General features: G+C 38.1%; 1 protein-coding gene across 3 annotated transcripts in view; it reads right to left on the bottom strand.

The window, feature by feature from the left end:
- Positions 1-1,013: 1,013 nt before the first annotated feature.
- The window catches only part of LOC143029698 (E3 ubiquitin-protein ligase TRIM23-like), a 144,225-nt gene continuing 127,163 nt past the window's right edge, over positions 1,014-18,075 (bottom strand). For all 3 annotated transcript variants that reach the window (XM_076192537.1, XM_076192539.1, XM_076192538.1), the window contains 3 exons: positions 17,547-17,714; positions 17,147-17,344; positions 1,014-1,630 (listed from right to left, as the gene is read on the bottom strand). In XM_076192537.1, the coding sequence (XP_076048652.1) occupies positions 1,448-1,630; positions 17,147-17,344; positions 17,547-17,714 (549 nt within the window). In that variant the 3' untranslated portion in view covers positions 1,014-1,447. The remainder of the gene's footprint in view (positions 1,631-17,146; positions 17,345-17,546; positions 17,715-18,075) is intronic.

The following is an 18,075-nucleotide window of genomic DNA, read 5'->3' as shown; positions in this document are numbered from 1 at the left end:
TTCTTTAGTGCCAAAAACACACTAACAATATTAACCATGTCAGTACTGCTTAAACAATGACAGAATAATTTCAAATTCCAGTTATGACATCCAGGTTTAATACAAGGATACAGGAAATTAGGACATAAGACTAAAATACCGATTCTCAAGAATACCAGTTTGATCTAAAGCTTTCATGACTAGATAACAAACATGAATAGGAATCTTTATCCATGGTATCATACTCAATATGAATATGAAGAAACAGCACTCCCAATATTCAAAACATATACATTTTCCTTAGGAAAATTAATGTAAAATCTTAAAAATACATAAACTGAAATAAAAACCAATTTCTAATCAATCATGAAATTCAATAAAAAAAAACATGCAATAATAATTATAAAACAAATTATGAATTGTCAACAGTTGTTTCACTATCAAGGCTTGCTGATACTCCAGGGAAACTTCCTAGGCCAGTGGCAGGAAGTCCCATGTAAAAGTGTTTCAGTTTAACACATGGTTATACAAAGGCATGGAAGCGTTTGCTGAGTCATGATGTGGGAGGGCCACATCCAAGGCTGCAATTGGATCTTGGGGGGCTGGATATCTTTCAAAGATTTTTAATACAGCCTTCAGTTGAAAGATATCAGTTTCATGCCCATGCATACTTGACATTATCTTGTCTGGGCAGGAACCCTCTCAGCAAGAGATATGAATGTAATCCCTCTGCATCTAAGGCCATATTGATAAAATGCCCAGAAAGCCCAAAATGCAAAAAATTCTCATGAGTTTTCTTGAATATATAGTTAAAACAAGGTTTTTAGAACATAATAAGCACATTTCTAAAAAGTTTGTCATTACTTTAAACTGTGCATCAAAATCAAGTGTTCTTCAATCATCTATAAATCTTGAAACAATAATCCAGTCTTATAGAATAAAATCAATACTTCTTGGAGTGCTGCAATTTTTTTTTTTTTTTTTTTATACAGAATTTGCCTCCACTGATGAACTGGAATATCAAACTAATGACAAACATACCACTTAGATTTTCATTACCATTAGATTTTATAAAATGTATACAATGAAAATATATATCACCTACAAGCTCCATTGACAATGAAAAAGAAACTTATATTTCAACATCAAAGCTGTATAAACATTAGGACTAGAAAATATGAGTAAACCCAGAAAAACTGAAATATTTTGGGTCAATTTCTAGCATGAATCTAATTACATACATATGCATTCTACACTTCTGAAGAAAATGTAGTTGTTTCATACAAATGAAATCTAAAATTCATTTGTTAACTGAGGTTTTTGCTTCCTAATGCAATGATTTTTACTTTTTGAAATACAGGAAATACTAATATATCTTTGCAAAATTTCAACTTAAAACATTGGAAAGTGCAAATACATTTTTACTGATAGACAAAAAGAATGACCATTACAAATAAAATATACATCATTATTCAGTTGAACTGAGTACATCTGATGGTACAAGTTGCCGTGCCAACCAGTCCAGTCCTTGATGAAGTCCTGATCCAGATTGTGCATCACAGGGTTGAATATGCCATGATCGACCTAGGCACAGCTTATGTACTCCAAGGCCTTCTGTCAATTCTGTCACACCTAGAGCACCTCCACAGCCCTAGAAAGGAAAAGGAATTTTCTTTTTCTAAAGATTCTTCTGTTCTAATGTTATTAAATACTCCTTGTCTCCAGTATACCTTGTGTAATTTGGATACCTCAATTTTTTAAGTTCTTTAGAAACAATCCCCATACTGGGGTATTGACTGTACACTGTTGTGAACTATCAACTGCACAGTAGCATCCAGCTATTGCTTTAGGGACTGTTTTGTGGTGCCCCTATGGACTAGAGCCACACATAATTTTGTCTATATTTGAGTAAAATCTTATCTCCTACAGGAATTATACCACTTTTGTGCTGTGACTATCCCTCCATTATGCTGTTCCCTCTTAAAACTGTCCTGTATCACTTCTTTGACTACTGTCACAGGTGACTTGTGACTCACAATTTCTTTTGGCAGATATTGCAATGGAATTATGCATGTATGTATGTGTATATATATATATATATATATATATATATATATATATATATATATATATATATATATATGTATAATTGATAAACAGTTGATTAATTGATTAATTAGTTACAGTTGGAGAGAGAGAGAGAGTGCATTGGAAAAGTATTATTGATTTGTGGATTTTGAAGCTCAAAACTCTGATGCTTCAAACTCAGAAACTTCAAAACTCTGAAGCACAAGGGATGGAGGAGGAGAGAAGAACCACATGAATCAGTTGACACAAAAAGCTGGAAGAAGTTGAAACTGCTGGGGCTGGAACACATCCTAGCCAGCATATCACTATATCACCACCACGAGTTCGTTCTGAATCAAATCATCTGGGTGAGCCTGGAGTGGAAACATTTGGCCAACTAAGAACTGCAAAACTGGACCAATTGCTTCACCTCATTGTCTGGCTTTACAAGTGAACCCCCCTCCTCCATCCAGTGTTAAGCATCACTGGTACTAAATCAAAGTATAATAAGTACTCACAGCTGGAAGGGGCCTGTGAAGCACTGACTTTCACAACAATTATATTTCCTAGAGTTGTGACTAAATGTATTCTATAACAAGTTGTGATTATTGTGAACATTATGATTTAGAGTCAAGTGCCTTGTTGGAGACATAGTAAAGTGCCCAATTACTGTTGCCCCACTAGTGAGATTCTGCTGTCCTAAGCAGTCAAGTGACACCAGAATTCAAATTCATTACAAGATCATTTAATTAGTTATGAATTTACCTAGTTGTATCTTACGGAAAGGGGAGCTACGCTTGTGGTGTCCCATCACTGTATGTCGCCATATCAAATTTGCTCCTAAATTCTTGCATTGTTTTTGCACACACTTTTGTTTCATCTATGAAGTATGTTCAATAAGTAATGAGAAAATGTCAGTCGAGACATTAAATATGATTTGATAAAAATACTACTTCATGGTGAAGTACACATTATATTCTATAAAATGACAAACTGGCAACTTTCTATATTTGTAGGTCTGAGTGCAGCAGTGAACATGGTGGAACCAGTCTGATTCGGTTTGCCGATCTGTGAACACTTGTCAAGATGCAGGTAAACATGGAGCAATGTTATGCCATCAAATTTTGTGTTAAAATTAACCCCTTCCATACGGTGCCGCACACATAGGCGTCATGGACTTAGATCTCAGTGGCAGCAGCCAATGCCAGCCGTACGACGTGTCGTAATAATACTCGCATCATAAAATATAGTCACCGCTTATATCGATCGTTCTCTCTTTCACCCGCGAATTTTGAATACCACAGACAATGGGATTCAGGGCACATTTGAGAGAATATAAAAACACAGGGGCGACTACAATAAATATAATCAAGACGCCGATATGGCAGCCTCGCGAATACACTCGCTCCCCATGACGCCTACGTGTGCGGCACCGTATGGAAGGGGTTAAGAAAACCAAACATGAAGCTTATGGATTGTTAAAGGAGGCCTATGGGGATGAACAGATGATCCAAGCAAGTTTCTATCAGTGGTTTAACAGAGTTTCTGAAGGAGATGAACAGGTTGAGGATGAACCCAGATCTGGAGCACTGAAAAGTGCATGCAAGGAGGAAAACATTGAGGAAGTGCAAAGGTTAGTGATGCAAGACCATCGAATATCTGTGAGGATATGTGAAGCTGTTGGTATTAGTACTGGTACAGTAGAGACAGTTCTGACTGAAGATCTGAACCTCTACAAAGTCTGTGCCAACTTCGTGCCAAAGATCCTCTCCAACGACCAGAGGCAGTTTCATGTGTAATGTTGCACTGACATTCTCGAAATGATAGAGGCTGATTCAGGTTTCCTGAATAAGGTAGTGACTTGCGACAAGAGTTGGGTGTTCACCTATGACCCTGAGAGCAAACATCAGGGTGCTCAGTGGAAGCACATGACCTCCCCCAGACCCAAAAAGGCAAAGATGAGCAGGTCACAAGAATAGCCATGGTCATTGCTTTCTTTGACTCCCAGGGGCTCATTCATGTTGAATGGATTGCTCAGTCTGTCAATAAAGAATATTACCTTACCATTCTGAAAAGGTTCAGGGAAATGAGGAATAAGAGGCCTCAGCAGTGGAGGAGTGGTCAGTGGTGGTTCCACCAGGACAATGCCCCATGCCACAAGTCAACACTGGTGACCACCTGGATGGCCGACAGGGGAATGAAAGTGGTACAACACCCACCCTACAACCCTGACCTAGCCCCTTGTGACTTCTTCCAGTTCCCATGCATGAAAGACAGCCTCAGGGGAACCAGATTCCAGTTAACAGAGGAGCTGAAAGAGACATGGGAAAGTTACCTGAAAGGACTACTGAAAAAGGACTTTGAGGAGGTCTTCCAGGATTGGGAGAGACACATGCAGAAGTGTGTAGATGCGAGAGGCAATTACTTTGAAGGAGACACAGTTTTGTAAGCTTATGAAAATAGTGTCTCTCCTGACATTTTCTCATTACTTATTGATCGTAGTGGTAGTATGTTCCATACATCCACCACTCTGTGGGGAAAGCTGTTTTTTTTTTTAGGTCTCTTCTATAACTGTCCTTTTTGAGCTTCCTTCCATGTCCTCTTGTGTTTTTCTTATCCCAATTTTGTAAGTTTTCTCTGTCAAAGACTTCTATACCTCTCATAATTCTGTAGATGGTCAACAAGGCACCTCTTTCTCTCACTCTCTCTTTTTTTTTTTCCAGAGTTGGTAATACTAGCTTTGACAATCTGTCTTCATTTGACAGTTTAGATAGTGTTGGGGCCATCTTCATAGTTGTTCTCTGGATTCTCTCAATTTTCCTTATATTCTTTTTAGTACTGGGTGACCATAGTGTCGCTGCATACTCCAACTTTGGCCTTAACATTTACCTAGTTGTATTATATGGGAAGGGGACCTATGCTCATAGTGACCCATCTTTGTATTTCTCAGCATCTAGTTTGTTCTTAAATTCTTGTATGGTTTTTGCACACACTATTGTTTTATCCAATTTGTTCCAGACATCCACCACTCTGTGGAAAACTATTTTTTTCAGATATCTTCTATAACTATCCTTTTTGAGTTTCTTTTCATGTCCTCTTGTTTTTCTTTTATCCTACTTTAATAAAACTTCTCTGTCAAGGGCTTCCATGACTTTCATGAACCTGTAAATGGCCAATAGATCTCCCCTTTATCTTTTTTGTTCCAGGGTTGGTAGTTCCAGCTTAGACAATCTTTGTATGTCAATTTTGAAAGTGTTGGGGCCATTTTTTTTTTTTTTTTTTTCTGCTGGGTGTCCATAGTGTCACAGCATACTCCAATCTTGGTCTTATAAGTGTGACTAATAATTCTTTTTACCATTACTTTATCCAAGTAATTAAAGCCACCTTTATTAATCTTAGTAAATTGTAGGTTTCTCCGACTATTTTTTTTTTTATATGCTTGTCTGGTGACATGTCTTTGTTAATAATTACTCCTTTTCAAAGCTATTTTTACTTCCTTTGTACCAATTTTATATTGTCCAGATATTCTTTTTTTACTTTTTCCAAACTTTATTACACTACATTTCTTGATGTTGAAGTTTACTTCCCACTTTTGGCTCCATTTCCAGACTTTGTCCAGGTCTCTCTATAGTGATTCAGTCTTTTTCTGTACTTTAGTAGTTTTATGTCATCTGCAAAGAAGTTCATATAACATTCTACACCTTCATCCATGTCATTTATATGTAGCAAACATTATTGGAGCTAATACTGAACCTTGTGTGATTCCACTTATCATTTCTTCCCAAGTCAAGTTTTTATCTCTAAGTACCACCTTCATTTTTCTCCCATGCAAGAAATCTTCCATCCATTTCAATAATTTTCCTTGTACACCTATTGTTTTGAGTTTTCTTAATAGCTTTTTGTATGGTGCTTTACCAAATGCCTTTTGTAAATCCAGAAAAGCACAATCTGCCCATCCGTCCCTTTCTTGCATTATATCTATTAACCTTGAATAAAAACAAATAAAATTTGTGGCACATGATTTTCCTTGTCTAAAATCAAATTGTTTTGGATTCAGTGTATTGTTTTCTTCCAGATGTTTTGTCCATCAACTTTTGATAACTTTTTCACATATTCTAGCTATTGTGCTTGGGAGACTGGTCTACAGTTTGTTGGGTCTTCCTTATTTCCCCCTTTATATATTGGCACAATATTGGCATTTTTCCAATCTTGCAGTAACCTTTCCTTCTTTCAGTGAGCAATCTATTATATTATATATTTTGTCTGTTAGTTCATCTATACATTCTTTTAGTATCCAATTTGCAATTCCGTCTGGGCCATGCAATTTTCTGACATCAAGATTTATCATTTGGTCCCTTATTTCTTTCTGTGTCACAATTATTTCTTTAATTGTGTTTGCATTTTTTATATTATTATTGTTATTAATGTGACTGATTATGTTAAATAGTTAAAAATTCCTTTAAATTTGTTTGATTAGGCCCTTCCTCTACTGACATTAATATGCTTAGCGCAATACAGAAGTACCCACACAAATATACAAGTAAATTATGCAAAACCCTCATAGGCCAGTAAAGCTGTCAGAGTAAGTTAAATGTGTACATTTGCATTTAACAATGTTAGTCAACTCCTACTGAGGTGTTAAAAAAAAAAAATGGCACCCAACATGAGGCCTTCTTGTGTGTTATTCACACTCTGGCAGTAAATTTTTTATTGTTGTGACCTTGAAAGTTAACCAAGTTACAGGAGTTGAACTAATGGACAAAATATACAAGATAAGATTGGTCACTCAAAGAGGGAAAATAACAGAAGACTGGAGAAATGCCAATATTGTACCAATATAAAAAGGGGGAAACAAGGAAGACCCAACAAACTATAGACCAGTCTCCCTTACAAGTATAATAGCCAAAATTTGTGAGAAAATTCTAAAAAAAAAAATATGGACAAAACATCTGGAGAATAATATACTAAATCCGAGACAATTCAGATTTAGATAAGAAAGATCATGTGCCACAAATTTGATCTGTTTCTATTCAAGGTTAATAGGGATAATACAAGAAAGGGACAGATGGGCAGACTGTGCTTTCCTGGACTTACAAAAGGCATTTGATACAGTAACACACAAAAAATTATTAAGAAAACTTGAAACTGGAGGTATACAAGGAAAACTATTGAAATGGATGGAGGATTTCTTGCATGGAAGAAAAATGAGAGTGATGTAGAGATAAGTATTCTACTTGGGAAGAAATGATGAGTGGTGTCCCACAGGGATCAGTAATGGCTCCAATAATGTTTGCTATATATGTAAATTACATGGATTAAGGTGTTGAATGTTACATGAACTTCTTTGCAGATGACGCAAAACTACTAAAGTATGGAAAAAGACTATGAATTGCTACTGAGAGATCTGAACAAGGTCTGGGAATGGAGTCAAAAGTGGGAAGTGAACTTCAACATTAAGAAATGTTGTATAATGGAATTTGGAAAAGGTAGAAAAAAGAACATCAGGACAATATAAAATTGGTGCAGAGGAAGTAAAGAAAGTTGGTTCCAAAAAGGACCTAGTAGTCATCACCAAAGACATGTCCTCAGACAAACAGACAAAGAAAATAGTTGGAGAAACCTACAATTTGTTAAAATCAATAAAGGTGGCTTTTAATTACTTGGATGAGGAAATGGTAAAGAAAATACTAATCACACTGATAAGACCAAGACTGGAATATGCAGCAATACTATGGAGACCCAGTGCAAAAAGAATATAAGGAAAATAGAAAGAATCCAAAGAGCAATGACAAAGATGGCCCCAACACTTTGAAAAGTGATATATGAGCAAAGATTGTCTAAACTGGAATTACCAACACTGGAACAAAGAAGAGAAAGGGGTGATTTGCTGGCCATTTCTATAATTATGAAAAGCATGGAAGTCCTTGATAGAGAAGACTTATTAAATTGCGATAGAAAAAAAGGGGGGGACATGAAAAAAAAAAAACTCAAAAAGGACAGTTATAGAAGAAATCTGAAAAAACAGCTTTCCACAGAGCAGTAGATGTCTGGAACAACTTGGATGAAACAATAGTGTATGCAAATACCATACATGAATTTAAGAACAAACTAGATGTTGCGAGATACAAAGACAGGACACCACAAGCATAGCTCCCATTCCCGTAGAATACAAGGTAAATACATTGTGTTTATTTCAACAGACTTGTCAGCAACTGCCACTTTCATACAAACTTTTCATTCACCCATTTCTTTGCTTCCCTCAATCTAAAGCATATTTCCATCCCCATTCTTCCATTCAGTGCTTCAAGTAACCCCAAATACTTAAAACTCTCCATATCCTCTCCTTTAAGACTTACCTTCAACTCATAGCCACCCTCTCCTCTTGTACATCTATCACCTTACTTTTACCCACATTCTGCCACCATGTTTCCCTTTGTTTTAAAAAAGGCAGCTATATGGGGCTGAGTGATGGGACTTGGAATCCTACACTCTTTGTGGCTTCTAGTATTTTGGAATGATCACTATCTGTCCAAGACTGTGTTTTTGGGGACACATATATTACTATAAATTTTCTACTTTTCATGTTTCTGTTTTCAACTTTAATCATAATCAATTCCACATTATTTTTTCCTTCTGTTATCTTTGTCACATTTAAACCTTTCTTAGTCAAAAAACATGACTCCTCCACCCTGTTTCTCTGTTCTATTTTTCATCCAATGGTCGTATAGACCATTATGTATTTAATGGTAGTGGACTTTCTAATTTTGTCTCCACAATTCCCATTATGTCTGTTTTCTCTATTGACAGATAGTCATTTAATTTGTTTAGTCCTGAAATCATGCATCTATGTTAGTAGATGTTATTTTCAATTTTTTCTTTTCTTCTCTTTTTTGGTTTATGTTTCTTTTTTTTTTTACGTACCACTTTTTTACCCTCAAGTCCTGTCACGTCACACTGGGTTCATACTCGTGATGTGACATATTTATTCCTTGAGCATAATTACACCGTGTTATGCTACCCCTTTGTGTGAGAATGAACAATGACTCCTTGTCCGCTAAGGCCATTGACCTGGAACGCGCGCGAAAGCTCTCGTAGGCAAGCGGCGGAGTGATACGAAGCCAACGCCGCCAGCTAGCTGAGGTCAAGGGGCGCGTGAATCGAGAAGAAGGCGAAGTAGTGCCTCCCCTCCTTTCTACCTCATTGTCTTGTAGGTTAAGGTATAAGCTAGGGAATTATTGTGAACCCTCTCCATGCATAAATAAAGGAAGTAATGGATGTGTGGAGTTGGGTGGATAGGGATAGGAAATGTATATTAAGATAAGTTGGCATTGGGCAATAGCACTTGTGTTGTGCGGTTGGGGTATAAATCAGGGGGTGAGGTCACCCACGCTGCTCCCTCCGCACTCGACCTCTGCGCATTGTCGGTACTTGTAAGTAAGAGATATTCTCACTAGTTGTGTTAATAAATATTTCAGTGATTTTGTATATCTTCTTTCTTTATCCTGGCATGTTGGATGTATCTATAAAGGGGCGATTCTTCTCTGAGACTCTGGATTGTATGAATTACTCAACGCATGATCCGAGCCTTCATCTTGGAATTTGAGAAGGACTGGGATGAGGGTATCGACCTTTTATTGTATGCATCCAGAATAACCACGCATGAGGGACTAGGGTTTTCCCCTTTCTACTTAATGTTCGGTAGGGCCCCGAGGGAGCCCCTCGCTGCCCTGTATGAACAACTTTTGTCTAGGGTTTCAGAGGGAGATGTCAAATACGCTAATTTAGTGGGTGCAAATTTTGAAAAACTGAGGAAAATTAGGCAAATAGCCAAAAGGAACCTTGAAAATGCTCAGGGGAATTATAAGGAATACTATGATAGGAAAGCTGTTAAGAGGGAATTCAAGGCAGGGGATTATGTGCTTGTACTATCCCCTCAAAGATCATCATTACATCCAAAATATGAGGGACCATTCGAGGTACTTGAAAGGAAAGGGGGCCATAATTATGTCTTAATAAATCCAATGAGAAAGTCTGGGGTCCAACAAGTACATATTAACCTCCTTAAAGAGTTCAGGGGAATGGTAGAAGAGGGTGCAATTGGGGTAATCGAGATGGGACGAGATGATGGAAGCCTGGATTCAGACATTGATAACCTAAATCTGTTCTATGATTTGGACAGATCAAACACTAGTGAGGCGGAGGAGAAGTCCTTATCCTCACTAGAGGGAGAAATGCGGGAAGAGGTCAGAGCGCTGCTACGCGAGAATGCCAATGTGTTTTCCCCATACCCCACCGTTACACAGGCGATACACCACGACGTCGTCCTAGAAGATGGAGCGAAACCCGTGAGGCAAGCCCCGTATAGACTGTCGCCCCAGAAGAAGCGAATCATGGAGGAGGAAGTCAGGCAGCTCATGGAACAAGGGTTGGTGGAACCAAGCACGAGCCCCTGGGCTTTGCCTGCTGTGTTGGTTCCGAAACCCGGAGGTGAGTGGAGATTGTGTGTTGACTACCGCCGTCTGAATGCTGTGACCAAGGCAGACCCCTACCCCCTTCCACGAATTGATGACCTCATTGAGGAGGTTGCAGCAGCTAGGTTCCTGTCCAAGCTGGATCTAATGAAGGGATATCACCAAATCCCCCTTACAAGTAGAGCATCGGAGGTCTCCGCATTTGTTACTCCACAAGGGCACTTTCAATATAAAGTTACCCCCTTTGGAATGAGGAATAGCGGAGCATCCTTCCAGCGCCTGGTCAATTGGATAGTTGAGGGGTTACCCGGTGTCAAGGCTTACTCAGATGACATCGTAGTTTTCTCTGACAGTTGGGAGGATCACCTTCACAGGCTAAAGGAGTTGCTTGGCAGGTTGGCCCAAGCCCATCTCACCGTAAATTTGAAAGAGCTCCTTTGGCAGGAGTACCATCGAGTACTTGGGCCACCAAGTTGGCCAGAATTGCATCTCACCAGTGGAAGCTAAGGTGAAGGACATTGCAGAGTTCCAGGTCCCAAAGACGAAGAAGGGGATCCGAAGATTCTTGGGTATGGTGAACTACTATAGAAGGTATTGTCCAAACCTCGCTGATGTGACTGCTCCCTTGACCCGCATGCTCTCTTGTAACCCTTTCAGGTGGAATGAAGGCGCAAATGCAGCTATTGATGAGTGCAAGAGGCTTCTCTCAAGTCGTCCCGTCTTGGTGGCTCCTGACTATAGCAAGACCTTTTTCATCTTATGCGATGCAAGCCAAGCGGCTGTAGGTGCCATGTTGGCTCAGGAAAGGGATGGTTCCATGCGACCTATTTCTTTTATGTCTCAAGTCCTCAAGGATTATCAGACTAGGTATTCCACAATTGAGAAGGAGGCCCTCAGCCTCGTGTTAGCGCTAAAGAAATTCCAGGTGTTTTTAGATGGTAAGGTAATAGTCCTTAGTGATCATAATCCTCTTAAGTACATTATAGAAGGGAAGACTAAGAGTGATAGGTTGTTGTCGTTCCCTAGACTGTCTGTCCGAGCAGTCCCGTGAGAGTGATAGGTTGGCTCGGTGGGCGCTAGCACTCCAGGGTCACGATTTAAATCTTAAACATATTTCAGGGAAGAGTAACATGATCGCTGATGCCCTATCACGCCCAGACACAAAATGTTCAACCCTCGCTTCGCAGGTTTGAACATTTTTTTTTGGTGAAGGGGGATGTATGTCACATCACACTGGGTTCATACTCGTGATGTGACATATTTATTCCTTGAGCATAATTACACTGTGTTATGCTACCCCTTTGTGTGAGAATGAACAATGACTCCTTGTCCGCTAAGGCCATTGACCTGGAACGCGCGCGAAAGCTCTCGTAGGCAAGCGGCGGAGTGATACGAAGCCAACGCCGCCAGCTAGCTGAGGTCAAGGGGCGCGTGAATCGAGAAGAAGGCGAAGTAGTGCCTCCCCTCCTTTCTACCTCATTGTCTTGTAGGTTAAGGTATAAGCTAGGGAATTATTGTGAACCCTCTCCATGCATAAATAAAGGAAGTAATGGATGTGTGGAGTTGGGTGGATAGGGATAGGAAATGTATATTAAGATAAGTTGGCATTGGGCAATAGCACTTGTGTTGTGCGGTTGGGGTATAAATCAGGGGGTGAGGTCACCCACGCTGCTCCCTCCGCACTCGACCTCTGCGCATTGTCGGTACTTGTAAGTAAGAGATATTCTCACTAGTTGTGTTAATAAATATTTCAGTGATTTTGTATATCTTCTTTCTTTATCCTGGCGTGTTGGATGTATCTATAAAGGGGCGATTCTTCTTTGAGACTCTGGATTGTATGAATTACTCAAACTCTGTTTTAGAGTTTGATGTAACACACAAAAACTGAGCTTAGGGCATGACAGTCCAGTACTCTCCAAAAAAAAAAAAAAAAAACTCATTCTTTTCAGCCTCCATTCTTCTCTCATTTTTTTCATTTGCTTCATTTCTAAGTGTCTGTTCTTTCACTTTTTCCTCATTGCTCATTTTCTTTTTATCCATACATTTATGTAGTTTTCACTATTTACTAGCTTTGCTACTTTTGATAGTACTTCTTCAGCTATCATTTGAGTCCTTAGTTTGATTTTTAGTGGCCTGTACGGTTTTTCTCTAGAGTACTGTCCCATTCTATGCACTTCTTCAATCTCTTTGTCCAATTCCTGTCCTTCCTCTTGTACCTCTTTCAAAATTGTCTTTGCAATGTCTCTCTTCTTTTCCTCTTTGGTATTTGTGTATATAATGTTTTTTTTTTTCTTTTTAATACCATAAACTAAAATACACTTTTTTTTATCCACTGTGTATCTTACCCAATTTTCCTTTTCTTTGATTACTGTTTCTTTAGCATTTTCCTCTACATGCTGTTGTACTATTTCTTTAAATGTTATTTTCTAATTTTCTTGTTCTAGCTTCCATTGATTTTTTATTTCTAGGAGATCCGTCTCCTTAATTGACTCGCTAACTTTTTCAGTCACTGCTTGAATTTGTTCTTTGACCTCTTTTTTCAATGCTTTATTTTTGTTTTATCTTCATTTTTCATTCCTTCGTTATCACTGACCATATTCAATTCATTTTTTAAATCATTAAGCTCTCTGTTCATCTCTTCATTAGCTTTTCATAGAAAGCTGATCTCTCTGTGCATTGCTCTATTATCAACTTTCACTCAAATCTATTAATTCCTCCATCAAGTCCTGATTTCTTAGTACATTGTTATAACTAGTTTCTTTCTACATCTAAACCTCTACCTAATAATCCTCTTTCTCTTGGAAACCCTGAAAAAGTATTGGTGTCCCACCTTTGAGTTGACTTTAGGGTATCATTCAAACAAGATTTTTCAGTATCACCCCCAGTGGTGACTCGACTCTGCTCATGTCCAATCCTCTCTTCGTTGGCCAATTTTTCCTTTTTTCTTCTTTTCTATCCTCTAGTGTGTGTGTTCAATACACTATAACAAACTGCTTCTCTTTTGTAAATACAATTTAGGTGTTTCCGTGTTATTGTTGAAAAAGTGCTGAATGAGAGCTTGTTTGCTAGCCTTCCATTCACGCCAATGTTTTGTGTGTAACTGTATATGTGTAAATAAAATAGACAGATATTCTTCCATTAACCCCTTCCATACGGTGCCGCACACGTAGGCGTCATGGGGAGCGAGTGTATTCGCGAGGCTGCCATATCGGCGTCTTGATTATATTTATTGTAGTCGCCCCTGTGTTTTTATATTCTCTCAAATGTGCCCTGAATCCCATTCTCTGTGGTATTCAAAATTCGCGGGTTAAAGAGAGAACGATCGATATAAGCGGTGACTATATTTTATGATGCGAGTATTATTACGACACGTCGTACGGCTGGTATTGGCTGCTGCCACTGAGATCTAAGTCCATGACGCCTACGTGTGCGGCACCGTATGGAAGGGGTTAAACACTTAGTAGCTGCTAAATTGTTTAACAAGAAATGCTTCACTAGTTTTAAGAATAAAATAGTACTGACCCCTGAAGTATATTCCATGACTGACAGAAAAAGCTTGAAACTGAATTAAAAGTATTTTATTGTAAGTCTGATATTCATGAATATTGCAAATGAATTGAGCTCCTGGAATTTATCTTGGAAAATAATCTAGACAATGTTCTTAGTGAAATTATGAAACTGATAAAAATCTTCTCGACAATTCCCATGACTATATCAGCGGCACAATGCGGCTTTTCAACACTGAAAAGAATAAAAACTTTTCTAAGAAGCACTAATTCAGAAAGACTAAATGCACTTGCAGTGCTTTCAGTGGAGTAAAATTTCCTTAGTTGTCATCTAGAAATCAATGAGAAAATTATTTATCTTTTTGTGCATATTAAAACGAGAATGGATCAAGCTTAAACTGTAACAATTTAGATTATGAAAAAAAAAAAGAAAAAAAAAAAAAAAAAAATATTTTAGGATTCTATCAAGTTTCTGAATAAAATGTCTTTTTATACCTATTTGTTTCCTTTTATACAATTTCAAAACAAAGGCTAAAAAAAATTCTGAAGCAGCATCCCAACTAATTTTAGCTATGAGCCACCACTGCTTACATCTTCTTACGCAAACCCTGAAAATCCAAAATTTTCTTCTTCATACCTTTGGTTTTGTTGTGGCATCTCAATATTACAGCTTTTTTGGGGGATAACACCTAACAGCGATTCAACCCTGCCTAGTTGTATCTTATGGGAAGGGAAGCTAAGCTCATGTTGTCCTGTCTTTGTATCTCTCCATATCCAGTTTGCTCTTAAATTCTTGTATTGTTTTTGTACACTGTTTTTTCATTTTTTTTTTTTTTTTTTTTTTTTTTTTTTTTTTTTTTGTAATTTCCCCTGTGGGGCTACAAGGAGAAGGATGCCTAGTCCCAATCCCCGTCCCTTTCTTCTCGCCTCTTACGATCCAAGTGGGAATACTTGGTGGCAGTATTGTTTTCCCCCACCACAGGGACACTGCTTCTGACCCAGGGCAGTGGACAAGGTGCAGGGATGACCCGTCATTCAGGAGGTGCTAAGATAAGAGGGAGGGTGGAGGGGTGTGGAGTGTATTCAGGGATGGAATGGGTGGGAATGATTTTATGCCTTTTTCTTTTTGGCTACCCCCCTTGTAAGGGGGAAAAAGCCTTGGTATATGTATGTACGTATATTTTTTCATCTAATTTGTTCCATACATCCACCACTCTGTGGGGAAAACGGTTCTTTTTCAGGTCTCTTCTACAAATGCCCTTTTTAAGCTTCTTTCCATGTCCTCTTGTGCTTCTCTTATCCCAATTTAATAAGTCTTCTCTATCAAGGACTTCCATGCCTTTCATAATTCTGTAGATGGTCAACAAGTCACCTCTTTCTCTTCTCTGTTCCAGAGTTGGCAACTCCAATTTTAACAATCTTTCTTCATATGATAGTTTTGTTAGTTCTGGGGCCATCTTTGTAGTTGCTCTCTGGATTCTCTCAATCTTCCTTATATTCTTTTTTGTATTGGATGACCATAGTATTGCTGCATACTCCAAGTTAGGCCTTGTCATTGTGACTAGTATTTTCTTTACCTTTTCTTCATCCAAGTAGGTAAAAGCCACTTTTATTTATCTTAGTAAGTTATAGGTTTTGCCAAAAAAAATTTTTTATATGTTTGTCAGGGGACATATCTTTTGCAATGATCACTCCCAGGTTTTTTTCAGATCCTTCTTTCTTTACTTCCTTTTTACCAATTTTATATCTTCCTGATGTCCTTTTACTTTTCTCCAAACTACATTTTTTGATGTTGAATTCTACTTCCCACTTCTGACTCCATTCCCAAACCCTGTTCAGATCTCTCTGGTAATAAGTCACAGTCCATTTCAATACTCACCTTCATTAACAATTTTGCATCAACCCTATTTGCCAGCTCCCTTCCCACCCACCCACTCTCTGCCTCACCTCCTCATTTCTCATTATATTGTCTTTGTAACACACCATATCTCAAACACTTAATTTCAAATACATCTCAATTCCTCCAGTCTGCCTCCCTCAAATTCCAAGTCTTTGCCCCATACAGTGTTGTAGCCAGAATCGCCCTTTCCTATAGTCTTCTCTTTGTGTCCATCCATAGATACCCATTTCTCATGATACTTTTTAGTCCCCAAAGACATTCACTTGCTTGTCTCAATCTACAGTTTAACTCCTCCCTCACTCCTCTATTCTCTGCTACATGTGACCCTCTAGCCTCTTTCCTTTAAGACTTACCTCCAACTCACTACTAACTTCTTTCCTTGTACATCACATTAACTTTCTTCCATCCAAATTTATTTTCAACTTTCACCTCTCACTTACCCTCCCAAACTCTGTCACTAGCTACCTTTGACTCTTCTCTGACCCAGCCACATCTCCAAGACCTTGCCTGTTACATTTTGTATTTACATCCTGTACTACCCCATCCACATGAACAACCATGGTAACACTGCACATCCCTGGTCCAGTCCCACCTTAACTTCAAACCACTCACTCATAACATTTCTAACCATAACACAAGTTCATGTAAAAACTTTTGAATGCTTTTAAATTTTCCCTTATTCATTCAGCATACAAATATTTTATTTCCTATACTTAATCTAATTCCTATACTGAGGCTTTTATATAATGATTCAATTGTCAAGGTGGCTGGTAATCACTACAGTAGGGATTCTCAACCTATTGGTTTCAAACACCACTGATGGTCTGGCAGTACTCTTTCATAGTGATCAAAATCATGTTTGTTAGCACCAACTCTTTGTTGGCTTAAGTCTGACTAAGAAGTACAATACTGTCCTCAAGTAGGGAAGTGCTGGTAAAATAAAAAGAAAATGCAATCTGAAAAGGAGCTGTTGCTTGTGATGTAAGACTTCTCATCATTTTATCATTTATAATAAATATCTGAGTTGTATAAATTGCATATGTGAATCTTCTATACAGCTAGTTCAAAGTTAATGCAGCCATTACAATAAGTCTTATGACTGTTTTATCATTTCCAAAATTAAGGTGGTGTTCTCCTAATGACCCAGGAAACATGTAGGTAAACTTAGAAAAAGGTTGAGAACACCTACACTACAGTAAGTATCTAAGTGCATAGGTTCTTACTTCTTTGTTGGCAAATATCAGTAAAGATGCTTCCATGAGCTCCCTTTCTGTCATTAATTTGGTTAGTTCCCCTTGAGCCTCTGGAAGACGATCTACATCGGTGGAGTCCACAACAAATATGACAGCTTGGGTATTGAAGTAATAATGCTTCCACAAGGGCCTCAGCTTTGGTTGACCTCCAACATCCCACACTGTAAACTAGTTGTCATATTTAATAATTTCCATTAATCTGGTGAGAAGCCACATCTCCTGGTATGCCACTTTCATGGAAACACAGGTTAATATTTCAGAAACTTTGTATATCATACCAACATAATATTGTCTATATTACTAATGTTCAGATAAGGAATTTTGTACATTAAAGATACTTTATAAATAAGGAATCATCATGTATACATACCTTGAAATTTTTATATTCAATAGTCTCAACATTGAAGCCAATTGTGGGAATAGTTGATACAAATTCATCCTGCTTGAGCTTGAAAAGAATAGAAGTCTTCCCTGCACCATCTAGGCCAAGTGTAACCACTCGCATCTCAATGCGTGCCCCAATGTGTATGCGGTTATCCTTAGAACAGCAGAGCAAATGCAGAATAAATATAGAAATCTGTAATGAAATGGTAACACAATTCTCTGTTCCCTCTATCTACATACCCTTTTCCCTATATTGTGAGGATGGCCTAGATACCATTGCATCATGATGGAGCTGCTGCCACCTAGAAAACAGTAATTTCATAACAAACCTATACCAATTATGCCATCATCAACATTTATTGATCATCATAATAACTTTTACTGTAGCAATATAAACTTGTGTATACTACCTATATAAAAAATCTGACTGAGGGAAAATTATGTGGTGAGGGAACTCAATATACACATGAAAAATGAGATGAATGGAAAAACATAGCAATGGACAAGGTAGAAGT

This window comes from Oratosquilla oratoria, chromosome 11 (assembly GCF_046742065.1).
Source record: "Oratosquilla oratoria isolate Oo_2021 chromosome 11, ASM4674206v1, whole genome shotgun sequence".
NCBI classification, from domain to species: Eukaryota; Metazoa; Arthropoda; class Malacostraca; order Stomatopoda; family Squillidae; genus Oratosquilla; species Oratosquilla oratoria.
The sequence above is the reverse complement of the archived record's forward strand: the minus strand, read 5'-3'. Positions and strand labels throughout refer to the sequence as shown.